This window comes from Dicentrarchus labrax, unplaced genomic scaffold (assembly GCF_905237075.1).
Source record: "Dicentrarchus labrax unplaced genomic scaffold, dlabrax2021, whole genome shotgun sequence".
NCBI classification, from domain to species: Eukaryota; Metazoa; Chordata; class Actinopteri; family Moronidae; genus Dicentrarchus; species Dicentrarchus labrax.
In genome coordinates this window covers 29,280,401-29,308,218 of record NW_026136720.1, presented here as the reverse complement: position 1 = coordinate 29,308,218, position 27,818 = coordinate 29,280,401, and the positions used below count along the sequence as shown (strand labels likewise).

Genomic DNA, 27,818 nt, shown 5'->3' with positions numbered 1-27,818 from the left:
ATTTGGAAATAAAAAACATTTATTCATTTCTAATGCCACCGTTAGATAATTCTAATGTTTTTGATTTCAAATATCTTCATTTTGGGGCTTTTCCAAGCAAATATTGATATTGTTTGCGATTAAATCAGCACATGTTTTGGCCACCCCTTCCATGCCACCCTCTGCCTCCAGCCTGACATTAGCTAACCAACTCCTGGCTTCATATTTAGAAAAACAGAGTCAGGGCACTGCTAGTGTGCATGTTAGCTCACTACAAAGGCTCTGCTACACTAAATTGAATGGAACCTAAATTCCTTTAAACTTCCAAAATGCTGAGACGTTGACCTTTAAAACCTCTACCACAGGTTGAGGAAAGGACAGCTAACAGAGATGTAATCCAGCCTCTTTTTAAGACCTGTGTGCCAGTAAATCAGCTGGCTTCTGTTAAATAAACCATGAACTAAATGCTCCAGTACCGGCCATCACTTTGTCAATCTGCCCTGCCTCATCTCTCACTCCTCACTCTCCCTTATGTCTGCCACTTGTCAGTTTGTCTTTCTCAGCTGATTTATGTCTTGCTTTTCTCTCCGTCTGCCTCAGTCTTTCTGTCAACAGCGATACAGCAAGCTCTCTTCATCTAAATCTTTGTCCTCATCCTCCCTCACCTCCTATATTTATATTCCTGCTCCTCTGACAGACTCTTTGACCTCCTACTCTAATGAGCAATAAATCTTTTTTAGATATTGCTTCATTACTGACAGGTGAATTTTTTAACTATAATTTTCGCTTCAACTGGATAATTAGCGCCACCTACAGTTTATCTAGATGAACCAACTCCTAATATTCATATAACAGTAGTGGATGGACACATACTAGAGGTCCTTAATACCATTTCTTGAGCATTGGAAGTAATCGTGCAAATTTTCAAAGCTTTGGCTGTCTATATCTGTCTGGCCCTGTATAATACAAGTACAAGCCGGTGTGTGTGTACAACGATGTGCATTGATAGTGCCGACACACTGAGTCCAGTGACGATGAAACGCATTGGCTGGTGGGCGAGGTTGCGAGTTGGGCAGTGCTTGGTTTTGGATCAGCCGTTTCCAACATGGCAACATGGTCAAGAACTTTCACATAATACAGCTCATCAGTACACTATGTTTCTGAAAACATTTGAGGCAAGAAATGGATGACTGACTGCACCAGGCGTCATTAGAAACGGTTCAGAAAAGGGCAGGCTCTCTCAAAAAATATCATTGTCTATATGGTTGATTGATCTAATCATTTGAAGTTTGCCTGTGATAATGTTACCTAAGTTTATCGGGAGAAGAGAGAAAACATTTTTTCCATCGAGAAAACCCTTCAGTTTAGTTTTTTGCTCTGATCACTGATGCCAGCAGAATCTACGCTAACCTCTATGGGAGCCACCATTGTCGTTTTCGAGCAAACAGTCACTCTTTCTATACCTCGTCACACACACCGGGCCTTAAACCATGCCCGTAGCACATGTTATAGCTGCCAGTAGTTCCTCACAGGACACTGACAGACCCGGTACCACTGCGGTTGGACACAGGCTCATGGATTCTCGCATCATTTTGTGTTGTGTGATTCGTAGCACTATCTATTTTGACAGTTTGTTCTGCGTTTCGTGATCCTGCTGCGTTGCACTGGTGGGACTTAATTTGCATAAAGTTGAAGTCCAGTTGTGTTTATGGAAATTCAGATACAGCAAACGGTCAGCCTGGAGCTGGATCTCCTGCTCTCTAGAGAATATGAATGAGGGTCTGTCGATTTGACGGTCAGTCAGGTCTAATTAGGCAATGTAAGTGAAAACAGCTCTGTGGGTCAACCTTTAACTGTGCAGACTTTAACTGAGCCTTTGCCTACGTTTTTGAACCCTATGACCTGCAGACCTGATCTAATTGGGAAAAAAACATTTTCATGACACTTTACTCAACTTGGTGGAGAGGCAGTGACACAAACAGGGATTTTTGGATCCATGTTCTCATCAGTTAGCGTGTAGAGCTTTTTTTCTTGCTTCTTGCCTTGTGACTCATCAGCCATCTGCTAATTATCGTCCCAGTGTTTGACATAAAGACAGAAAGCAGACGGAGTTTAGGGAGGCTTGTTTATCCATGCTGTCGAGACTAGACAGAATTACAACCTTACAGCTAAAGGCAAATAGGAGGGTGCAGCTGCTTTTGTTTAATGTGGCCAAACAGAGCTCATCACTGTTACATTAATGAAAGCCCTTCCTCATTTAATTTGAATTAGGTCTGGATATTTGGTGCCCAAGAGTTCTTAGCTATACACTCTACAGATCACCTGTCAATTCATCTTCTTTCTACTGGCCATAATGAGTTTCTGCTCATATACTGAGACTGCAGACAGGGTGTAGCATCCTGAACTAGTTTAAACTTATTCACCCTAAACCTTACCTTTAACTTATTTGTGAGCCTCTGTGCTGTTCTTGATGATTTGATAGTTTGGTAAAACATTTTAGTGTCGGCCTACTGTTAATCTGTAATATGAGCAAGCATTGTTTCCTACTACGGACGAGTTGAACCCAAGAGCAGCTCAACACGCAGTACGTCATTGTCCAAAAACCAACATGCCAATGGCTGTGTGTGTTATGTTATGGGTTATGGGTTATAAGGTGATGTACAGTGAGTTGAGCTGCTCTCATTGGCTACGCAGTTTCAACTTGTCCGTTGCATGAAACAATGGTGACAACGATTTGAAACAAGAAATAGTCAACGCAGTAACAGAATCTTGCTTCATATCTGATCAGCACTGCCTAGTTTGACAGTTTGATCTGAATTTGGTGTGTTGAGCTGGACAGACTCACTGAGTATGACCTGTCAATCACAAGGTAGCCCTACCCTAAAGCATACCCTGCTTTATGGTCTATTTCACTCTAAATGGGACCATCATTTACTAAATGAACATCGTGCTGTATGGAAGAAGACTGAAACTAGAGATTGAGACCATAAACAAGCTCATAAATCAAGTGAGAAGTTGGCTCATTTCTCCATAAAATTCTATACTATGAGCTTCTCTGTGCATCCAATGGAGAGAATGCATGTTTAAGACACTTATGTGTTGGCTTCACCTCACAGACCCAGTTGCTCTGTCTGTTATATATACTGTCAATGGTCTGAACATGTCTTTATGTTACAAATAAATGGTGCAAAAGTTGAATTGGGGCTTGAATGCTGTCAGATTTGATTTTTAGAAGTGCAGTTGAAATGCGAATATAACTCAGTCAGCAGTTACAGAAAATATACAATTAAAATAGTAACCCCAAGTTATTATTTAATAACATTTCCATTTTACTTGCAGAACTGGAGTTTCAAACAGCAGCAGCTTGATGTACTGTGGCATATCAGAGGTGCAACTGCAAGTGCAAACAGTAAACTAAGTGCTGTCAAATGATGCAACTATTTCAGAGAATTATTGGCTGCTGAAACACTCCACCAGCCGCATAACAATGCCTTTGAGTCAGCCGTGATAATGACAAAAAACACACGCAGAACGCACACATGCAGAAAAATACACTTGCAAACAAGATCTGGCATACTAATACACTTACAACACACACAGAAAATGCTCACCGACGCATACAACATGGATGCATAATGCGCACACACTCCCTGGCTTGCTGTTTCAGCAGCTTGGGGGCAGGTAGGCCAACCCTTAAATCTGGGCTATGAATGTTAAGACAGAAGTCAGCCAATTAAACCTCAATTACTGCCCCGTTGTCAGATATACGATACTCTCTTCTACCCTCACTCCTCTTCCTCTCTTCGTCTTGCCCTGCTCTTTATCTCTTTCTTTCCGTCCTCCTCTCCCATTGCCACCTCCTGGCCCTCTGTCAATCTCTCCCTCCCTGCACCTTCTTTTTTCTTTTTAACAATTCTCTCCTCTCCCCCTCTCTCACTCATTAAAACAGTTCCCCGGTCTTCTCCCATGAGAGAGGAGGATAAAAATAGCTATTCTTCTTCAGCTTGTGCTCGCTGGTTCTTTCTTTCCAGTCGGCGCTCCGTACATCAAATAACTGCGTTTCTTCAGAATAACCGTCATCTCTTCTTCTTCTTCTCTCTTTGTTGCTCACTGACTCTCAGTCTCTTTTCTCCCGCTCTGTAGCCCCTCACCCAACCACACTTGTATCTGCCTCTTTAAAGATAGTTTGTGTTTCTAGCAGCGGTGGAGTTGTTGAAAGCCCCCAGGAGACCGTTATCATAAAGTTGCACACAATCCTACAGCTTGTTTGTGATGGAGAAGGAGCTGCTTTATCGGACACAACTGCTCTGTGCTCGGGATGAGATCGGCATGAAATGAAAATGTGGTTTTTGTTGCGTCTTAAAGCACTTTTCTACCTTAAAGTAACAGCCTCAAGGTCATTTTGATACGTCACTGAGTTGCAATAGGCTGAATGGTGCTTTGTCATTCCCACTCTGTCCCCTACATGCCTGTTCTTGCACTGCGTAACTTTTGGCTCACTGTTGGGACAAGGGCGTTACGCTTTATGGCAGTAGTCACACACCACCCATTAAGTCACTGATTTTGGTGAAACTGGATAATATTTTATGGAGAAAATGCTCTGGTTTTCCAGCTGTTCTGCCCTGGATGCCTGAGACTGGGAGCTCAGAGCACACAGGGAATCTTGTAGTTTAGCTTTGGAGTGCTGGAATAGCAATATGGCTAAGTGCGATATCCAAATCGCAGAGGATGCAAAAGCTAACGGAGAGCAGTGCTGGAGTCATGGCAGAACCGGAGTCGAGTGAGCTGGCAGTGTGACCGGGCTCAGCAGCTTCTATGGACATAGCTAATGTCAGAGGCAAAGAGACCTAAGAGGACGCTGGCTAGCTGGGTTGCTATGTCTTGTGTTTTTGCACTTGCTTGAGGTTTGGCTGCGTTAGCAAAGTTGTCGACTCGCTAGCTTTTGATCATAAGTAATGTAATCATAACTAATGCATGTGTACAGCTGTCCATATTTACCACAGTGGTATTGCAACACAGGGCACCAAATCGAAACAAACACCCAATCTTAGACAATGTTGCTTTAACTGGCGTTCTCTATCTGTGCAGTTGGTGATTAGGTAGTGAGAGCATTTAAAATGTTGACATCTGATGCCACAGTCTGTTGTAAAAAACAGAAAGAATAACCCCTAGGCAGATGGGAATGTCATCTTCAGCAATGATGTCAACAGTTAAATCATCTGGAAAGATTGTGTATGTTCGCAGGTCTACAGCTTCAGTTGATAAATAGATTTTGTGCAGTGTGTATTTACACACACGCACACTATTGTGCTAAAAAAGTAATGAAACAGTGGTCAGATAGATGACTAAATAAACCGCCATAGTGGTGCACATTAAAGAGAACAGATATCTTCTTTACAGGAAACATAGCTATGCGGGAGAGGAGGTAAAAGAGTAATAAGCTTGGATAGCAGAGAAACCCCTTCCCTCCATACACACACACACACACACACACACACACACACACACACACACACACACACACATTGGAAGAGCAAATGGCCATCTGGCTGCTATGAAAGCAAAGCTTTTTATGCCGTTTCCTCATTAGTTAAATTCTTTTTTGTCAACGACACTGTGATAGGATAAAAGAGGCGAGGAGGGAAAAGATGAGAGAGAGGAAAGATGGATAGAGCAGGAAGAGATGTAAAGGGAGAGGAGAGAGAGAGATGTGGAGAAGATGAAATGATAGAGAGAGAGAAAGTAGCAGTACACGCGATGCCAGAGGGTATAAACAAACTGCTCACTGGCACAGTTACACAGCAATATAAACTTTCCCCTTTGAAAACACTTTTAATGTCCCAACATGCTAAAAATACAGCATAACGCAGCAGCAACAGCTCAGACAGCAGACAGACAAAGCTTCGTGCTCGGTAGTTTCCCGCTGTACAAAAGGCTTCAGAGACAATAAATCTTACATTTGTGTTGACACAAAATCATCTGTCTGAAAACCTACCCGACTAGGCCAAAATAATTCAGAAACAGGTTGTTTGGATTCAGTTTTTGCCCATGGAAGCAAAACTGCAGATGCAAACTGTATGACAACAAGACTGAACTCTACAACATCAGAGAGAATACCTCTGCCAAGGCTGCAATCCTCTAAGGTTGTTACTTTTACAGATGAACCTCTATTGAAGCAGACATTTTTACTTGTCATTGCTAGAAAACACGCAGGTGTAACTCCATTTATACCAAGTATGCACAATACCTTGGCCCTAAGTGGAATATAGCCATTATGAATGCTATTAGTGACACCCGTGTGTGAACAGAGAAAATGTCACCAATGGGAAAGAAAAATGTTTAGAAATTATGATTTGCATCTGGATATATCTCAATCAGAAACAGAGGAGAAATGGACAATCAAGAGATAGATGCACCATTTCTTTCATTTAGATAAGTCCAGAACTTCAGTGGAAAATACATTTTCTTATGTTCAATGTTGAGAAAACATCATAGTAAAAGGCATACAATTACAGATCAATGTATATGTGACATATTGATTGTGTGAACAAAAAAGACAAAATTATTTCTGAGTCTTTTTCATTTAAATCTGGTTTTAGCTAAGTACAACACAAACAAAGAAAAACATAACCTCCTTGGTGGAGGAAGTTATAATAATACAGATCCATCTGAGAATACAATTACTGCATAACACATGTAAAACGGAAACAGATTAAATCATGCTGTTCATAAGCATTCATCATTTTATGTTACATTCAGTATATATGTATTCTGTAATGGATATGGTTCATCAAATACATTATACGAACTAACGTTTTCAAATATGTTATCTCTCCAGGTGTGCAAAGAGCAGTTAAGATAATCAATGAATTCACTCACCATCTTTGTCAGCTCTTCTGAATATCTGTGAACAGAAAGCAAAACAGAGTAGTTAGAATCATTGAAGGTATCCGCAGTGAGCTGCAGGAGGTATGAACAACAAGAATGTGCAATCATATGAAAGCCTTTGAAGGAGAGCGGCTCCAGCACCCCTTCAATTCAAAGCTGGTGTTTGGGAAAGTTACTTTTAAGTGACTAATTACATTTGGTGGACACAAAAACACAAATGTAAAAAATTAAACCCATAGATTTAATGAACACTTTCCAAACAAACAAAAAACAAAAACTGGAAATGATAACAGTGGTTATACAAGTTTCACAAAATAGTATTTATTAAATGGCTATGGTGCACTTATTTTCATTGTTTTGTGTGTGAGTTCATGTTATGCTCTACTCCCTACTTTTAAATAAATATTGTTTTCATCTTGTACAGTACTTGAATGACTTTAATTGTCATTCAAGTCCATGTGTACAACTGTGTATCATCTGTGTAACAATACACCATATTCCCAAATCACAGTGCTAAAGAGGAAGCATGTACACACAAAATAGAAAAAGACCTAATATTGAACCCTGTGGAACACCATAGCTGATATTTACATGAGACTGTGGAATTTTCTGATTTAACCCAGAAAGTTTAATTTGAGAAAAGAGAGAAGATTTTAAAAGATTTTCAAGGTTTAAAGTTGTTTAATGAGTTTCAAAATCTGTGCTAAGCTCCAATAAATGTAGCTCTGAGCAGTTGCTTGCATCTGCTGTAACTAAAAACGTCTCTCACACTCAAAAGTGGAGTTTGAAAGACTAAAAGAGATTGACAGAGAGCCCAATAAATGAGCTAATATTAGCATATCAAAGATTTAGCATCACACTCCTGTATGTACATTGACTCATGATGGACAGTTTAAAGAATGGATCAAACCAGAGAACAAGAGGTAGTTTTGTGCTGACTCAAATTACATCACTTGAGGCAATTTATCAGTTTTCACACAAGCTACCTCTGGAAACACAAAAGTGTTCATGTTTGGTACAGTATGTTATTTTTGTATGAAACTAAACTATTACCACATATTTTTTGTTTTTTGTTCTTAAAGAGAACAGGATACTTAAAAAATCAGTGTACGAGAATTGGTTTAGAGGTCAAAATGTGAAAGCTTCTTTAGATGCATTGACAGGCCCATTACTAACAATTTCACATCCTGTATTTTGAGATTGAAAGTGAGGCACTTTTTTTTACTTTAATGAGATTTGTAAATTTTGTGCTCTGGGGCAGAACATTTACATCATTTCAGCTGAAGTGACAGATGGTTAAGCACATGTAAGGTGGTGTTTCTTAAGTAGAACAGAATTACCAATTCTTTGCAGGAAAAAAAGAACCTAGTGGGTGAATAACTGCAAATAGTAATGTTTGGTCTTCCATTCAATTTGTTAACCAGTGCAGCCTGTACAGAGACTGTGACACACACAAACACACAACCAGATTAGGTGCAGTGGTGTGTGATAAGACTGGTTAGGAGCCACAGGAGTGAAAAGTTTATTAATGTGACAGAGGATAACAACTCACAAATGTTATGTACACGCACAGACACTCTATGCATGTATGAACACACACAATTCTGGGAGCTAATTTATAGCTTCAGTGAAAGCTTCTTTCCCTATGGAATTGAAAGTGGCAGGTCTGGTACTTTCATCAGTGTTTCAGAGTGTGACATAAACTGTTCCTACTGACAGCAGCTGCCAGGAAGTAGCACAATGCCAGAGAAGAGGTGGAAGACAGAGAGAAAGACACGGTGAGGGGGATGCAAAATATGAAGTGAACAGACAGAAAGAAAGTGGGAGGGAAGGAGGATACTTATTTTATTTTCTTCTGAGAGAACCTGTCACCACTGGACTGTTACAGCAGCAATTCTTCTTGTGAAGGACACAAGTGACAACTTTGATAGACGCCTTTCCAACCTACAGGGGGATGAGTGAGTGGTACTAAAAAGATTTTTTGGTGGAGCGAGTCTTTAACTTAGCCCCATTATACAGACAACATGTGGAAGTCTGTAAAGTACAGATTCCTTTCCATCACACTTGAGAAAAGAACTGGAGCATAGCTTATAAGAATTCTAACCTAAAAGTGTCTTAAACTGTCAGAAATAAAAGCCTTAAGACTTGACACTGACTTTTATTATCAGCTGTTAATGGGAATGTCAGAAGAAAGGAGGATTTAAACAAATCATTTTTTTAGATTTGGTGACTCAACATTTCAAGTAAAACGTACTACAAGGAGTTGTAACTGGCTATGAAACAGTTAAATACCGATGCCTCTGCATGACCTACATAAACAAACAAGACCTTTAGTAAGAAGATTGGCTGTTTCCTTATAGTTATTATTAATGCAACCATCAGTGCAACGAGGCAGTGGAAACACTACCACTTTTGTCTACAGGGGCCGCCAGAAACAACACAAAATGAAAGTTCATTGTCGCTTTCAAGTAAAGCAGAAAGGATGCACCAATTAGCTTTTCAAGAGAAAATCAATCTGCAATGCTTTTGATAACGGATTTATTGTTTCAGTCTGTTTTCAAGCAAAAATTCCAACCACTCCAGCAGTATTAAACTGAGACTGTTTCATAACCAGGTACGCACTCCTTGTAGTAGATTTAAACAATTAATCAAGAAAATTGTTGATAGATATTAGGGGTGTAAAGATTTACCAATACGAGTCAGAAATCGGTTTTAACATTGTAGATGCGACTACATCGGTACGCGGAGCCCTGGATGGATCTAAATGTACCATGAACCAGTTGATGGCCTGATTCTAAAGATATGAAGACTGAAGCTTTGCTGCTAACACAGTCTTCCCTCTCATGAAAGGTAAAAGGTCAACGCCAGGATCTTGAGTCAATAGTGACGAGAGTAATGTGGCTCGCGAGGTCGGTACATAAACAAACACGTCCCACAACGCGGACACGACTTACAGTGCACCATCATATCTAAAGTCTGGAAGACATATGTTAGGGAAGTTGGTAGGAAAGTTGGACAAACGTCTATCCATTTGTTGGACAGCAATGAAGTACAGCGGTAGCACCACACATATTAATACTCGTCTGGTGAGACGGCATGGTAACACCTATGCAGGCGACGAGGAGTCTGTGGATGCTAATACAGCTAGCATAAGCAAGAACACGCAAACACAGATAGTAAACACGTTCCAGGCCCAACTTGGCGAGGTCTAAGGTAATCACGGCAGAAAGTCTTTTTTTGTCTGTGTCTGTTGGAAAAGCAATAAACACAATGACGGAAAGGAGACCTTTGTCTCCCAATTTTTACAATAAAGGGAAAAATACTTGGGATTCTCTGCCATTTATTAATGATATGTATTGGAAGGTAAGTAATGTTGGTTTTATAGAACTGGCTTATTTTAATTTAGTATAGTAAATAAATGTCTACATTAAACAGAACTGTATCAGATTCATTGTATCAAATTGCACCGAGTTGTTCCATATCAAAATGCATTGTCCATGAATCGTATCATAGCCCATGTATGTAGATAAGTATCAGATCATCTAAGAAGGGAGAGATGCACACCTCTAATAGATATAGATTAATAATGAAAATAATTGTTAACAGACTGCAGTTCAGGATCATCAGGATGGACTTTTAAACAAACTAACCTAAATATGTAAAAAAGTACATGTTTATTGCTTGTCAAACTTGAAGTGTGTGTGGTGCATCCAGGCAGCGACTGCGGCCATCTGAACGGGCCAAAGTGAAAATCACTAACGTTCCAAATGACAAGCTGTTCTGCATTGTTCTGCTCTCCGGCTGCACCCTGGGGCGCACTCAACTCCTCAGAAAGCAGCCAACTCTGGAGCTGCTGGAGACAGACAAGCTCGGAGAGGAGGGAAAGTGTTGCATTAAGGAGGCAGGGTGTGTGTGTGTGTGTGTGTGTGTGTGTGTGTGTGTGTGTGTGTGTGTGTGTGTGTGTGTGTGTGTGCGTGTGTGTGCAGATAGTTGTAACAGAAATACAGAGTGAGAAGAATATGAGAGACAGTGGAGGAGAGGAACAGAAAACGATTGAACAAAGCAGAAAGACAGAGACGGAGGGAGGGGGATGCTGCATCCATCTAACCTTATTAAGAATGGATGCTTTTCTTGGCCTGGCTGAGGAGAGAGGAGAGGAGGAAGACGAGAAGGATATGAAGGAAAGGAAGAGAGGAGAGGAGGAGGAGGAGAGTACAGAGGATGAAAGGAGTTTAAAGGATAGAAAGGGAAGGTGCATCAGGGTTAAGATGAAGGGGAAGACAAGAACAGCAAAGGATGAGAAACAAGCAAGCAGAGAGTGTCTAATGAGGAGAATGCTGCCTGAACGCACACACACACACACGGACAAACACACACATCTACAGCAATCGCTCAGATCCCTTTGGTGTGGACTTCTCCACCATGATAATAATGCCAGGGTCAATAATATTGGAGAATGGCGAAAAACGATTAACATTTCAAAGTTCAAGCTGATGCAGAAAGTGAGCTGGAGAGAAAATGCCAGAGAGAGTTCACGGCTGATGTCAGAAGGCGCCGTGTGTGTCGACCAATCAGCATAAGCGAAGCAGAGAAGTGGAAATCATAGAGACAGAGCAGCTGTTCCGGTGTCAGGATCAGAAGCAGGTCAAAGAGCCATTCTGGGTCCTGACTCAAAGATTATGAAACGCTTCTGTGCTGCATCTGCCTGAGTGGACTCCTCTTCAGTATGAGCAGCAACTCTGGCTACCCCCATCCATCCCCACACTCACACACACACACACACATACAATTAGTTTACTAGGGTACTAGGATATATTGGCCCTCTGGTCTTGATCATAATTAGTTTTCCATGGACCCCCTTCTTTTATCAGTCCATCATCTATTTGGGTCGTGGTCAGGGTCTGAAGCAACTGAACTACTTTCCTTTTGTTTTTCTACCCCTTTAAAGCATTAAATCAGCATCAGCTCATCCTCCGGGAGACAGATTTAGTGGGGCGCTGATGAGAAAGAACCCAATAGTATTGATGAGCTGACCTAAATCGACACTGCGCTGCGTAATTGCCGCTTCCGAAACAGGAAGGCTGCATCTTTGCACGGGTTTATCCGCCCGCCTCTGAAATATGGCAGTAAGACATTTTCATGAATAATTAAAGTGTTGTGATAAAACTGTCTTAAGCATCCTAACAGACAATCCGACTCACTGGTGCTGCTTTTACTGCGGGTGGAGCTGCTGGTGTTGGTGCGCGTCGGACTTTCTTTGGACTGACAGTAAAACCATCAGCGAAAGTAGCGCTGCATTCACTGACCTGGATTTATGAGCACTCCAGTAGTGGTGTAGTAAAGAAGTGTACAAATCAAGCCAAGCTTAAAGGAGTTCTTGTCACTAAGACCCGGGACATGTACAGTGGATTTTGCACAGTGATCTGAGACTGTCCAGTCACCGGGAGGTCACAGGGACGATCCCGACAGACTCTCTTTACTAACTGTCTAGAACTATCTCTTGCCTACTCTGCGAGGCTCGAGTTACAAGCCTCCACAGTGAACTGGAAGACCGTTTCTGTGCGTAAGTGCGCACTGCACCGCTCCGTACGCGCTGCTCACTGGATGCCCTCACCCTCCCACCCGACCTGCCAGGCGGACCACTGCCCGGTGCCTCTCCATACTCACATCCAAAATCACGGAGATTCCTCTCCGTGGCTCCGGGGCGAAGAACTGCTCCTGAGCCACGGCCACCTCCTCCTTGCTGGAGGCGTACTCCCGGCTGGAGATGTTCTTGTTGTCGCTCATTTTGGTGACGATCCAGCGGACGAGCCCGTCGATTCCACCGGGCTGAGCGCCGCTGTTTCCGGACTGCGCTGCCGTCGCGGACTCGCTGTCCTGACCGGCTACGGGTTTCGGCTGCTCGCGGCTTTCCTGGGCTCGAAGTTTGGCTTGTTCTTTGTTGAGCAGTTTGTGGACTCCGTCCCTACAGTAGCGCGCTGCCTGCTCACACATCCTTTTGCTGCGGAGCGTTCATGCTGCGCTCTATGGGGGAGAGAGAGAAGCCCCCACCCCTCCCCACCTCCCCTGTTACATCACAGCACCCACCCCAAAACACACCCACCCTTCATATCCTACATACCTCCAGTGTTATCTACCCAGCGAAAACTGCTCCTTTTATTCCTATAGAGAGATATGTGTAAGGTTTGGAGAGTTTATAGTGACTTTGCTGCACTGATTATCTTTTGCTACACGACAATTCTTTTATATTCCTACAGGTACAATGTATATTTTGAGTGAATACACTCTCTCTACAACATTTGTTGGTAGTTTTTTTTAATTTGAGCTTGGGTCTATGAGCAGTGAGCAGCCAGGTAACATCCCTCCATGTTGTAATACAGCTGGAGAACACATCTGGAATAAAGTAGCATCACTTTCTCTGGGCTTGTTGATGGGTGTAAGACTTCTGTTTAATGTCCAGTGCCATATTTGTCTTCCATCGCTTAAACAGTCCCAGCAGGAGGCAGTCTGTGTGGCTCACTTTGTCCCAGTGCGAAGATCAGACGGTTTTCTCTTGAACTGTCACTCTGGCTCCTCATTACAGGTAGCGCGGTGTGTGTGTGTGTGTGTGTGTGTGTGTGTGTGTGGTGTGACAGATCCAACACTTGTTAACGACCGTGTCCTCCAGCTCTGCCCTTTCAGCACAGGAGCTGGTGTTTCCTGCACTGTGCAGTGTGTCTAACAGCACACTGGGTAGTTTGGACAAATTAACTCCTGCTGGAACATCTTAAAACGCAGGTTATAAGAATGACCAGAAGGCACAAAAGTAATGTAAACGATGTGCAGCATCCCCCCCCCATCGCCGGAGCATTAGAGTTGGTAAACTCACTTGACATGACTGCCCCCATGTGGGAAGGATGTGTAATGGTAGGCCTGGGCAGGTTCTCACTGCAGGATTTATTCAGTTTATTCAAATATTGGCAGTGCAACCTGGATTCTGAAACATTGGTTTTTATTGAGTTTTAGAAAGAACAGGAACGGGCACAGACATAAAACACAGTGACAAGTATAGTGAAAGAAAACTACCTACTAAAAAGTACTTAATCAGGAATGTTTCTGTAACTTACTAAACTAAGTTAGTGTCACTTAGAATTACTAATAAAAGCTGCTTCATCAAGAATCTTTTTAACTTGCAAAATTCAGTTTGTGTAAAACTTTCAATGTAATCGGTACCAACAATTCTTTTGAGCTACCACAGCACAGATTTTATGTTAAAAACTAAAGTTTTGGCAAATTGCCAAAAAAAAAAACTACTTTGCACATGACACCAATACAGTTTACAGACAGATTATTTCATTTATAATTAACTATATCACAATTCCAGTGGGTCGGAAGTCACTTAAAACAGCATGGGAAATTTCTGAAAATGATGTCATGCCTTTAGACGCTTCTGAAAGGCTAACTGACATAATTTAAATCAGTTGGTGTGGATGTATGTTCGACATAAGCAGGGAAGAAGCCATTGCTCCAAACCCAGCATAAAAAGCCAGACTATGGGGGCAGAGTTTACTTTTTGGAGAAATATCATAGCTCATTTTAACTCTATATACTGTTGGGTAGTATTATCTACAGCAATGTATCGTATTCTTTCAGATCATCATAATGTTTGTAGCCTCACTGTCCTGTGAGAACCACGTATCTCTAAAGAGTCAACTTGTCATGAACTCAAACAGCTGTTTTCAGCTTGGTGACGATGCACTTTCCAGCTAATCCAAGACGGTATTAAGTTTAGTTTGCTTAAAGGTCCAGTGTGTAACATTTAGGAGGATCTATTGGCAGAAATGGAATAAAATATTCATATGTATGTTTCCATTAGTGTATTATCACCCTAATATTGGAATCATTGTGTTTTTGTTACCTCAGAATGAGCTGTTTATATCTACAGACACTGCAGGTTGCCTTCTGTGGCAACCATCATGTTGAACCACCATGTTTCTACAGTAGCCTAGAAGGGACAAACTAAACACTGGCTCAAGATAGGGGTGTTCGCATGTAGCCTATATAATATTTTCCTCTGAGATGTAGGGGAGTAGAAGTATAAAGTTGCATAAAACAGAAATACTCAAGTAGAGTAACTCTGTTATCTTAGTTATCATCCACAACTGACCAGAGCAGTACACAGAGCCAGTATACATCAAATGAGGTGTCAAATACCAATGCTGGGACCAGGAATGAGACTCACTCAACTATCTTTCTCTGCTCTGATTGGTTGTTTTTTTGTTATGTTTTTTGAATAACTTAATAAATTAATATGTGAATTGTCAGAACTGTTGTTTGTTGTTGTTGTGTTAACAATCGTGATGTCAGATTTGGTTAGATCAGAACTATGAAATGTTAAATTATCCATCTTTGCTCACTACATTTTAGCGTCCCTTACCCTTAGGTGTGTAAACACTACAGGTTATGAACTTATTTTTATATTCAAATCGAAGCAGTTATAAAATAACTGTAGACACAAAATGGACTAAATGGAATGGTGGTTATGGTTGTAGGCAATAGAGACTCATGAGAACGAGGGCTTATGTGTAGCTGCTGATAGTTCGTACATGCTGCAGCAGGTAAAGGGCTATAAAGGACAATTCAAACAGTTCAGTAGTGGGCAGCTGGATGTTCTCTCTAATGTGGATCAGAAAAGGGTTCCATACTTTGTAAAAGTTTATTCTTGGAACCCTTTAAAGAAAATGTTATTTTCTCCAATTGAACAGCTTCAGCAGTCATAAAGCTATTGTGTAAAACTGGGTGAAAAGGTGAAAATGTAACAGTCAGTTTAAAAAAGATCAGACATCGGCAAAGAAACATGGCAAAGGCAACACAATCTGCCTCAGCTTCAAAGCGGGGAAGTGTAGGAGATGACACACCAAAAAGGGCCAGCGGGGGGCATGGATGGAGCAAATTACAGAGACAGGTGGAAAAGACTGAAAAGATTTTAAACCAGAGTTCCTGGATTTTGCTGCAGGACGAGATGAGCTGGGGCTGATTTGCAGCGCTTGCACAACTCAGTGTAACTACAGTGTATTAGTAGTATTCTACTAATTCTAATGGAGGAAGTGTACACACTTTCTAAAATAGAACGCCAAAGACTATCTGAAAGATTCCCCTAATCAGCTTGTAGAGGCATACATATAACTGAAATGTTGCTTCTGTATAAGATATATAGAGAAATGATGCCTTTAAAAGACGAAGCGTGCTCCAAGATAGTATGGCAGGGTATATATGGGAGTAAAGCTGAACAGAGATCAGCAAATGACTTAATGCCCACGTTATGCCAGTAAAAGGTGTTTCCAGCGGAGAGGGTTTAAATAAGTGATTGTCTATCTTTACCAAGGCACTGACTGATGGTATGACCTCAGGAAAACATTGATATTCATCATAATTCTAAAAATATTTTCACACCAATGTCACACGCTTACATAGGTATGATAATGTCTGTCAAAACAGATTTTAACTTGAAATGTTTCATGGGTGTAACCGGTTATACCCTTTGACATTTCAAACTCCTATTACAGGCATTTATGTTAGACGCCAATTTTGTCAAATGTCATGACGCTGATTAAAGATGGAAGGTGAAAAAGTGTTCAGTGTTTCATTTGCAATCAGTCTGCAGGAGAGAGATAACACAGAGGGGATCATATGACAGGCATTCTTCTAGTTATAAAACATGAATTAGTCTTCTCGAATTAAAATTTGGTGTCATAACTGGCTCTGAATTTTCATTACTCTGTCCAATTTAAAAAGGCACCATGTTCAATAAAGCAAATGTTATCAAGTGAGTCCCACAACACATTTTTTGCAATTATTCTGCAGTCTGTGTGCTACAGTGGATGTGCATATTACTATGTCACTAGAATGAGGGATGAAGGAACTAGAAGTACATTCTCCTTTTGTATTGACAAGTAAATGAAACTTAAAGATCCCCTTCACACATGTATTAAGACATAATATAAATAGCCTGCATGGAACAATAATGTGTGTCTGATATGTTTGTTTTTTTACAAAAAAAGTATAAATTCCACATTATGTGAAAACATCCTTCTAGTGTCAAACTCTGTACAGATATCATTGCAACATCACCCTGTAGGAACATGAAGAGAAACACTGATCGAAGGGGGAGTTACAGTTATGATTCGATAAATAACTGATATTCAATGAAAAGTGTGTGAATATTGTTTTACACTCTGTAGCAAAGGGTCACAATGCCAGTGTATGATCAGCATCTTACAAGGGCAAAAGCACCATTATAAAAACATAAATGCTCAATGAATGACCATTTTATTGTAATCACTGTTAAAATAAATCATTAAACGTCAGGTGTCATTTTCACTAGCTCTCCTACAGAGGGACTGGTGTGACTGGCGCCCTCCTATAATGTAGTATTGCATTTCCATGGAGAGTGGGGACCCACAAGAGAAATGGTCAAAACCGAAGCAGCAGAGGCGGAAATGTTCTGTCCCTATTATTAGGTCAGGCTCCAAAAGTGCTGGATCAGACTCCTCGCCTGCAGTTTGTAATGCAGGCTTTGTTAGAAATCTGGTCAAGCTAAGATAACCCTGATGACATCATCACCAGTATTTTCTCTAACTTTACAAAGCTCCTTCAAAGCCAGACAATAAGGACTACATCAAAGAAAATATTATGAAAATATTGTATCTGTGATATTGTATTGACTCTCAAAAACTCTGTATTGGTTTTTGTGTTTAAACCCGCAACCACTAGATGGCAGTGGTGTAAACTGAGGGCTGTGATGTTGGATGTTGGACTGTTCTGGTTGCATAGAGAGTATACTTTATTCAGATTTTAGGCATATGGTGGTGTGTTTTTTTTTTTTTTTTTTGGCTTACAGTATTACAATATATCACAATATATTGAATCGTTACCCCTGTATCATGATATGTATCGTATCGCCAGATAATTAGAATATTCCTGAAATTTTCTTACCTTTCACAAGTAGCTGATGAACATAATTCGAGTCCTACACAGTCAGCTGGGCAGTAGACCGCCTGCACACAGGGGGCTGTTGCTCAGAGATCAGAGAACCCTAAAGAGAGGACACAAACAGACTGTTGTGGATTTTAGGTTCTAACTGGAGCCACAAACCAGGAAACAAGGGATGCCAATTACCCATTTTATCTATCCAGAGAATGATGTGAATGTTTTTGCCATCATGATTTCCATGGTTCTAAACCAAGAAATAAATTACAATATCATAAATCAAACTAATCATAAATCAAGTCTTTAAATCATGTTAAACTTTTGCACATTAAAGTACCAAAATAAAGATTATCCTTTAACCTTCTCGTCAGCACTAAAGCATAAACTCAATTAGCAGAAAGAAACTCCCACTGAAGGTTCTTCAGAAGACACATGCAAACACCTACAAACACTCATCAAGGTAAAAATGTTAGGAGACAAAAATGAGGAAGCCATCTTCTTCTTTTTGATGTTTCATGGTGGTTGGCAAAGCATGTTTGTGCATGTATGACCAAAATGCAGCTCTGATATTACTGTCTCCTCTCTCCAGTCCTTCCCATGCTTCTCATCATACCCGCTTCTCTTTGAATTATGTATCATCACCTTCCTGTTCTCTCTTCTTCCCACTGATTTTGCCACCTGTCTCTCAACCTATGCTCAATTGTGGTCTTCATTTCCACATCTGTCAGCTGTATTATTTCCTTTGATTCCTATTTGTTCCTCATATTCACACACGTATCATATTTCATCACATCACTGAAGTTCTATAAAGCTGGACACTGGACATTTACACCCTCTGGTCTGCTGTCTGAATGGCTGTGCTTCAAGCTGATTAACGATGAACTGGAATCAGAGAATATTACTGCTTGGGCACTAGTTATTTTCTATTTAGGCCTGTATTACTTGTGGGTGTATTATGAACTCATCTATTTTGCCAAGCAATGTGAAATCCACAATAGGATCAGGAAGCATCCATGGATGAATTACTGAGAGTTAGACAAATCTTTATTTCGGATTGTTTTGGTTCTTTTGCTTTCAGCTTAAATGTCAAACCACAACTTTGTTTCTCTCCTCTTCTTTTCCCAACAGGGTTTCAGTGAATAAAAATTTCAATCTGGATGGGTAACAGTTGTGAGGTGCCATTTGTGAGGTGAAGGACAAGACATTCTTCATTTTCAAAGTAATTAGGGGAGTGCTAATTAGCTGACATTAGATTGCTTGAACACTGATCCCTGGGTAGTTCAGGGTCACTGTAATCAGCGTTGTTGCTCCTTCAAATGGAGAATCTATGGTGGCCGAACCATGCGAAAATGCAAACACCCCTATCTAGAGCCAATGTTTGGTTTATCCCTTCTGGGCTACTGTTAAAACATGGCGGACTCTGTGGAAGGCAACCCCCTGTGTCTGTAGATAAAAACATAACAAATCCAACATACCTATAAATATTATATTCCATTTCTGACAAGAGATGAATGGCCCCTGGGCTCTCAGAACAGTATGCAAGGGTCACATATATCCTACTTTCAAAATAAAAGCAATGAAACTGAAATTAATTTGCGAAACCAGGAGTACATTTATGAACTTTATTTTAGATTTCTGACAAAATGTCTGTTTCTTAATGACTTGAGGCCGGCGTGTTGTCGGGGATGGGGATGGGCTTGGAGATAAGCTGGTTGCCCAGGGCAACGGTCGGCTGAGAGTCCATGTACTTGACCATGGTGGAGATCTGGCTGAAATGGCGCCGAGCCTGCATGTGTTTGAGATTGATGCTGTGGATGAACGTCGGCCCATACACCTGAACACAAACACAGAGGGGACACTGTAACAGCTGGAGTCCAAACTGTAGCAGCTGCTTTTTTACAGTTTGACCAGACAAAGTGCCAGAGTGACCGGCATGACTATTCACATGGCAGGAGGTAAGAGTTTGCTAAAAATGGGAAAACTGAAAATTTCAGCCGTATTACAGCAAACAATCTTTAAGGTGACAATTCACAATTTGGTGATAGATCTAAGTTACTACGACACGGTACAGATCTTTGATCACAATGTGAACTGAATGGGGATAACAAGAACATTTATCCAGAGAGAGATTGCACATTGATACCAGGTGGGGATTGGGTCCATGTGTAATGTGAGTGTACAGTAAATGTTTACAAGGACAGACCTCGTGGACGTCTTCCACCACCATGTGAACAGGAGCTTCTTCTTTGGACAGCAGGATGCAGTTCCAGGGGCTCCAGTCCCTCTGGTGCTCCCAGCGGACAAACACCAGGTTGTAGAGGTCGCTGCTGGCACTAAGGGCCGAGCGGGACGCCCAGACACCCTCAACCAGGTACTGCACGTCCTCCACCTGAGAGGACACATATGTAGACAGGGTTGCACTATCTGCATTAAGAATGCTGTTGAGGCTTGTAGTAAAGAGATCAAACGGACAGATCACCTGCAGCAGGAAGGGAATCTTTGTTTCCTTGTTGATTTGCAGCTCGTCAGCTCTCAGCCTCCTCAGGATGTTTTTGTAGCAGGATAAGTCTTCGCGGCATCTTGCTATGTTGTCAAGTCCGGTGCAATGGCGGCACCGACCGCTCAAATCGGTTCTGATGGATGGCCTGAAGTCGGTAGAGGGAAGGTAGCGGTGACAGGCCAGGCACAGGGCCATGTTGTTCTTCGACTTGGAGGGATACTGGGGAATTCAGATTTGATTAGAGATATTTATATGTAGTTTATATCTAAAAGTGTTCAAATGATTCCAGGCCAGTGGGGCTCTTTGCTTACCTTCAGCAGCTTGGTCACCTCAGGGTTAAACTCTGGTGTTTTGATGTATTGGAGGAACAAAGTGGAGATCCTCCTCTTCAACCCCTCCAGATCTTTTGTGTTAAGGTTCCGAAACATCAGGTCCACCTCCCTGTCGATCAAATCCACGATTTCCCGGGTCAGCTGGCACTTATGCTCCTATCCAATAAGGATAAGAAAATGATTATTCTACCAAGAATAATAGGTATAGGTATAGGTTAGTTCCTGTTGATTGAATTCCTGCTTCAAAATAAATGTTTTTAAATAACAAAAAAACTTTTAATTTGTGAAGAATGTTTAGGAAATTAAATGTGTTTATCACTGAATTAGCGTAGCATAGTGCAGGGAGGAAGGCGGCCATGTTTATTTGTGCTTTACAACCATCGCTGCTCTCTCTGCCTGTAAAGACACACCTTCAAGCAGGTAGCCCTGTTGTAATGGAGATGCAAATCCCTGCTGCGCTGGGCTGGTGTGAGTCAAACAGAGTCGAGCCGAGCCAGCACGTGTATATGGAAAAAGGCTATATGTGGGCTATGTAGACCGTGACTGGGCCAGATTTTGCTATGTGGGATGGGGCCTTGCAATAATGTAAATAATAATGTTAAAGAACCTAAGTGGCGAATTTGGTTAGTGGTAATGGTGATACACTGACCCTGCACCATTTGTGTTAAATGTGCGAGCTCACACAGCAGTAGTGTGCAGTATGTGTGAGTTGTAGTACATTGACGGTGTGTTTGAGTTTCATGAGGACGCTGAGTCTCTGATCCTGGCTGTCAGTGGATTGGTTGATGTTGTTGTACAGATCTCGAAGCTCTTTGGCTCTGATGGTGAGTTGACTTTCCTTCTCCATAAGCCGACCGTCTGCTGCTCGCCACTGACGAGGAGCCGCACACTAAAACACACCATTACACTGTTAGTACTACTGCTGATGGTGCAACTAACACTAATGATAAAGCTACTAATTTCACACATTTTGGTATGGACTGAGAGAGCTCGAAGCCGAGGAGGAGCAGTGACCTTGTCCAGGAAGTTCCTGACACTTCTGTGGTAGTTGTCTTTTTGGAAGGCAATGCGATGGCGTTCAATGGCGCCGATGAGCTGCGTCTCTTGGTCCAGCAGCTCGCAGAGAGCCACCTTCCTCTCAGCTCCTTGCAGGGACGAGTTGATCCGCTGCTCCTCCTCACACCTCCACTCTGACACACACAGTGAGAGCATTTAACTTGTTGACATCACCACAACAGACATTGTTTAGTGTCATGTTCAATTCAATTCAATTTGAGCCAGAATACAATTCAGGGCCCCTCTCCCTCAGCCTACTCTCTAGAGCCTGGTACTTCAGGTTGAAGTCCTCCCTCGTCTGCGGGTTCATCCAGCGTTGGCGGCGGTCTCTCAGCTGCTTCTCCTTGTCCTCCGCCCTCATCCTGTCCTGCATGTCGAGCCAGGCTACCCGCCGGCTCCGTTCCCTCCTCAGTCGGGCCACCTCCTGCTGAGCCAGCCAGCGCCGGGTAAACGACTGCAGACAGATCACCTGGGTGGGCGATGAGAGGAGGGAAGCAGGTCACATGTATTTTATTGTATCATTATTCTATATAAATCTTAACATGGTTAATAATCACTCCAGTCTGTGTCAAGGCCACGCCTCCTCAAGTCACTGTCCTTTGCAGGTCTCTGGTGCATGTTTTTAGTTTGCTGAAAGGGAGGAAGCTAGCAGAATTGAGGGGTGTACTTACACTTAAATTAAAAGACATGCATTATAATGACACACAGACACTCAGTGTTCACCCACAGCTCTCAGCCTCCTCTCATGATACTCGTCAGCAGTTGTGTATTTGCCAGGGCTGATCAGCTTGTCCTTCATAGAGGAGATGTAGCAGCCCACTGTGGACGTCTGGGAGGAGACGTCGACCGGACACTGCTGGGTCTGAGACTTCAGCTGTACTGTCTGACAGAGACAGAGACAAAGAAATTAGTTGAATTTATTAGATCTGGGAATCTTTTACATAATTACATATGCTAATACATGCAATGTTAAAAAAAGAAACAAACACAACATCTTAATATATCTGAAAATGAATTCTCATGTCCATTGCATCCTTAGACGAAGGGATCTGAGATGGAGTTTCCCTGGTTGCTGATCTAGAAAATGAATCAACCTCAGTACCTGTGTCACACGCATGTAAAATCAGTCTACTGTCTCTACGTCCAACTGTATAATATACTTCAGTTCCAAGACCATAGACATGACTAGCCACCCAATGAGTGACTCATTTGCAATTCATTTCCCTATGGACAGTGTCTGCTGACTGTCTGTTAGATCATTTCAACACTGTGATGGACATGAACCTCTCCTGGTCAAATCATCAGCCCACACAATGAGACAATACCTGTGGCTCACCAGCCTACTAAGAGTCAGATTAACAAGATTTATCCTGACTATAAAAACAACATGTGAAATAAAAGATGGACAGACTTCTGACAGGGAAGAAAAGAAAAACTGGTGAAAAACTGGTAATGTTCATTGACCAAACCCATCAATCTAATCCTAAAGGCATAATCCGATTTAGTAAATCACTAGTTTGAAACTAGTTAAAATTTACTAAGTGACTAACACTGATATTTGTGTTTATACTGTAGTGTACCTGTGTGTCACGGCTGAAGACGACCACTCCTCTGTCAGGTCTCCTAATGTGCAGGGTTTGGACAGAAGCGTGGTGGTACTCTACACCCGTCAGCCGGTGACTGTAGCCGCCCAGAAAGGGCTTCCACTGGCGGGGACGCTCAATCTCCACCACCACCTCCTGGAACTCGCCCTCATCTGGAAGTCAGAGAGATAAGATAATCTTCCAACAATTCATTTTAAGCTGCATTAAGGGATTTCTGACAGACAGACAGACAGACAGCACTGATAAACACTGATAAACCATCAGTTACAGCTGCTTCCACATCCAGCAGACACTTACACACATATAGTTTGTAGAGGACAGAACAGAGGAGAGGCTGTTCACACCTGTTTGGACACGGACGGTAATGACGTCTGGCATGTTGTCGTGCTCTGGGGGACGAAGGGGACGGAGTGGGTGGGTGGTCGGGTCGGTGGAGCTCATCTCCATCCGGGTGGAGCCATGAGGCCGGACGCCGAGCTCGATCAGGCTCTGCTCTTCCTCCACCACTCTGCCTGAAAAACAACACGTGGAAGAGGTGGAACCTTTATTTTGTAGAGTAGGATGCAAACAATATAGACCCTTCCTGAGTCCCGCCCCTTTTTGCTCTGTGCTTCAGTAACAGTTGAGCAAGCCTCTGTCGATTTTCTTCATCAAAATTCGAAGACGATTAAAAGACAAAAGTGACATATATAGACACATCTTAAGTTAACAAATGTTAGCATAACGCCAGATGACTAGATAGCTTTTCTACATCAAGCGTTAGCTAGCTAGTTAATTAGTTAGCTAGCGTCTTGCTACAGAGCTACACAGTAGCATACCAAGTAGCTAATCTATACCGATAGTTAGCTAGTCAGTTACATCTGAAAGCAACACTAGCTAACAAGCTAGCTACATCAATCCTTTGTCAGCTAGCGTTTTGCTAACATTCGCTAAGTTAACACGTGACTATATATGTTGCTTTTATTTTTGAGCCATCCATCCATTTAACATAAATTAACCTAGGATAGCAAATAGCATATCTAAGGACAAGAAAGGAGAAAGTTGACCGAGGTTTTGACTGATGGTTGCTCAACTGTTATTGGAGCACAGAGCAAAAAGGGGCGGGACTTTACTGACAGAGGACACTAGTCTATAAAAAGCAAGGGGTCACTGAAGGCCTACCCACCAATGAAAATGAAATATTAAGTAAGTAAATGTTTTAAGCTGATTTTGCCCAAATTTGAAAAAAACAACTTGCTAAAGGTTCCTCCATGTGTCAACTGTAGCTGAAATATTCTATGGCTACCTCAGTTTACTCATCGCTCTCATAACCCTTCACCTGCCAGAAAAAAACTTCCAGCATTTGTTGTTAGAGAAGCAGACAGTTCATACCTTCCAGAGAGATCTGAAGCACCTCAGCAGGAACTCTGAGCTCTGAGGCGAGGTGACACTTCAGTTCCTTAATGCTAAGCCCGATGGCGAAGGCCACAGTCATCATATGACCCTCTGGCACCAGCACCACCTTCACTGCAACCACACACAGACATTCTATCATAGACGGCAGGTTAACCGCTGTAATCTGTCATGTTTTGGGATTTTATCATGACAGTCTGCTTTTATAACTGAAATTATAATTCTTTTCACAACACTTCATCTGCCAACCCGTCATCTGCAAATAGTTTTTTAGTTTTTTGCCAATATCAGAATACATGAATATGATCTGCATTGTTTTGTTATGCTACAGTATGATTATATTGTGCCTCTGTATTTTAGCACTCTGCAAATATATAAAGCTGAAATTAAATTGAATGATCTGTGACAAATGGATTTGGGAAATGTGTCACACTGTCAACAGATCAGTCAGTGAGCCAGAAGCAGAATTATCGTTTTGATGGAGGTAAAAACTATCATTTATAAATCAACAGAATTTCATTTGGCAGCATCACAAATGTTTATTCTAACATATAACTTTGATAACTCTTTTACAGAAACATGCTATTACATTTACTCTCAGTTTTAACATTGTTTGTTTTGCTATTGCAGTTATTCTTTTATTTTTCTTGTCTTTTCTTCAGATATACTGTACATAACACGTACAGATCTACTATTATATAGATCCACATTAGTTGTTACACTGGCAACAACTGCTCTCACTGTATTCCATGTTAATACTATAGTCCGCAGATGTTCAAAATGCCTGATAGAACTTGTTTCATATGACATTTACACAACATATGGTAAGTTGTAATGCTACAAATCACCATATGTTGTTATATGACAGTAAACTGGTGATGATACAATCCATACATATTTATTATTTGTAAATCCGCCTTACCTGTAGCTGTGGAGTTCCCAACATTTTCTTTTCTCTGAGGATCTCTAAGCTGTTCAGCATCACTGGGCCAATCAGCCTGAGTTTCAGCTTCTTCTACAGTCTGCAACACGTCTGCACAGTGCAAAAAGACAGGGAAAATCTCAATATCAATAAATATTCTTGTCAAACACTAGACTCAGATAGCCATTTTAAATACATTTATCAAACAATTAGGCCTGCAGCTGTAATAAAGGTTTAAGAAGCTGTACTTCACTTGATGCACTTATCTCAGACTCAGAGAAGTCTTTGAACAGAGATAAAAAGAAATACGCGCATAAATAACTGCATTTATTGTTTTATTATATTCTATTTGTTAACCTGTGTATGTTTCCTCTCCCACTCCACACTGTGTGTTAGAGGCTGTAGTGGGCTCCGGTTAAAGATACAATGAAGAAACTGGTATCATATGAAACTAGATGACCTAAAGCATTGGTACCAACCATGCCATGCTACTATGTTGGGAAGGTAAATAAATAATGCTCCAAAGTTAGGCAACATTTTGGGGTAGAAAAAACAGGCATTTTCTAGTCTCCCCTTTGCAGACTAACCCCATGCAGTCTTTTGCATGTGGAATGAACGTGTTATTTCTGCCTAGTGTGTTTGAATATTTCAGCAGACTGGGGTCCCTAGCATTGGACTTACATACATTGTGAATGAATAGAAAGCTGAGACACATACTTCCTGCCACCCCTGCATATGTCAGTGCCCCACTTGTGCCCCCCAGTCAAAGAAATTCTGGGACCGCCCCTGTGGGACTGACTTTCTACAACTTTGAGTAGTATAATGATAAAGTAAGTTAGGCCCTCCTGTCAGTCTGTACTCACCTGTCGACCTGTCAGCGTGCACCTCGTCTCCACCTGGTTGGGAGCTTGTTTCCGTGTTTTCCTCCTCATCTTCCTCCACCTCTTCCTCCACCTCCAGCTCTTCATTGTTCCCGTGCTCCGACATGACAGCTCGCCGGCTAACGCTATGTTAGCTCGTTAGCTGAAGTCGACTGAGCTGAAGTTAAGGAACTTGCTGTGAACCCGCCAGGACGCAGTGTCCGTATGAGCAGCGGAGACACGGACAGAAGCTGGTCCACTGCCACTGCTTTGAACTGCTTCTCTAATGTTGTCTCGGTTTTATTGTCCTCATTGAACGAGATTTCTACTTACCAAAGCGCAACAACGCCAACGTTAGCTAGCTTGGTCTCTAGGCAACGCCAGAGTATACACGTTGCTATAGCAGCCAGAAACACTAGACTACATGTTGTTCAAGACTTGATTAGAGTTTATTGCTTTAATTGCTTGGGCCATAATACTGTCTACAGTATACAGTAGCCCTTTATCCAGTGTTTCATAATGGAGCATTTAAGAGCACTCTTGAAGTTCGACGTTCTGAAGGACTTGATTTAAGACATTCCCAAACTTTTCCACAGACAACCAGGACTCACCTGTTTTCAACCTGAGGGGTCAAACTGGATGTGTAACCATAGATGCAGTTCAGCAGATAAATCACTCCACACAGAAACTACTAGCTGCCACAGAAAAAGAGTTGAAAGGTGACTTGTGCAAACAAATAGGTCCAAATGTCCAAACTAACCCTTTAAGTAATCTTGCAATAGCAAAACGTATTATATATTATATATTTGTATTTTCTTAGAAGTAGAAAGCAAGAATTAGTGGAACTAACAGTTGAATCACATAACACAGGTAGTATGTGTAAAACAAACACTAATAGTAGAAACACTGTTACTAGTATTAAAAGAAGTAAGTAGTTGACTGCTTTTATTTCATTTTCATGCAGATAGAGTTGCAGTGATCAGATGTTTCATACATCACAAAATTGCAAATGACAGATTGTTATTCTGCCTTCTCTCCCGAGCTCGGCACAAAACATTCGCTACAAGAAAGGCTCTCTTCTTGAAGCACTAAGTTTTTCATGATCATCAAGTCCAAAGAAATCATCATAAATGGAGGACATTTTACTAAAAACGACATCCCTTACCTAGCTAAGATCTACAATGATGCCTCCCCGACTTGTGATAGGTGCCATCAGGCCCCTGCTAACCTTATACACATGCTCTGGCTCTGCCCATCTTTGCTTAACTTCTGGGCAATGGTTTATATACTTAATACCTAATGTCTGAAATACTGGGC

General features: G+C 41.6%; 2 protein-coding genes across 3 annotated transcripts in view; both read right to left on the bottom strand.

Moving 5' to 3' along the window:
* The window catches only part of necab2 (N-terminal EF-hand calcium binding protein 2), a 136,483-nt gene extending 123,574 nt beyond the window's left edge, over positions 1 to 12,909 (bottom strand). The window contains exons 1-2 of one of the 2 annotated variants that reach the window (XM_051383280.1): positions 12,535 to 12,909; positions 6,859 to 6,883 (exon numbers count right to left, since the gene is read on the bottom strand). In XM_051383280.1, the coding sequence (XP_051239240.1) occupies positions 6,859 to 6,883; positions 12,535 to 12,861 (352 nt within the window). In that variant the 5' untranslated portion in view covers positions 12,862 to 12,909. The remainder of the gene's footprint in view (positions 1 to 6,858; positions 6,884 to 12,534) is intronic. The other variant, XM_051383279.1, reaches the window with a different exon arrangement.
* Positions 12,910 to 19,443: 6,534 nt separating this feature from the next.
* Positions 19,444 to 27,217, bottom strand: iqub (IQ motif and ubiquitin domain containing). The gene is made up of 13 exons (XM_051383191.1): positions 26,505 to 27,217; positions 25,642 to 25,752; positions 24,699 to 24,833; positions 23,672 to 23,839; positions 23,304 to 23,479; positions 22,451 to 22,606; positions 21,982 to 22,192; positions 21,682 to 21,857; positions 21,386 to 21,556; positions 20,647 to 20,823; positions 20,315 to 20,554; positions 20,039 to 20,224; positions 19,444 to 19,669 (listed from the first exon to the last, which is right to left on the bottom strand). The coding sequence occupies exons 1-13, from the start codon at positions 26,626 to 26,628 to the stop codon at positions 19,490 to 19,492; spliced, it is 2,211 nt and encodes a 736-aa protein (XP_051239151.1). The 5' UTR covers positions 26,629 to 27,217; the 3' UTR covers positions 19,444 to 19,489.
* Between the last annotated feature and the right edge of the window lie 601 nt (positions 27,218 to 27,818).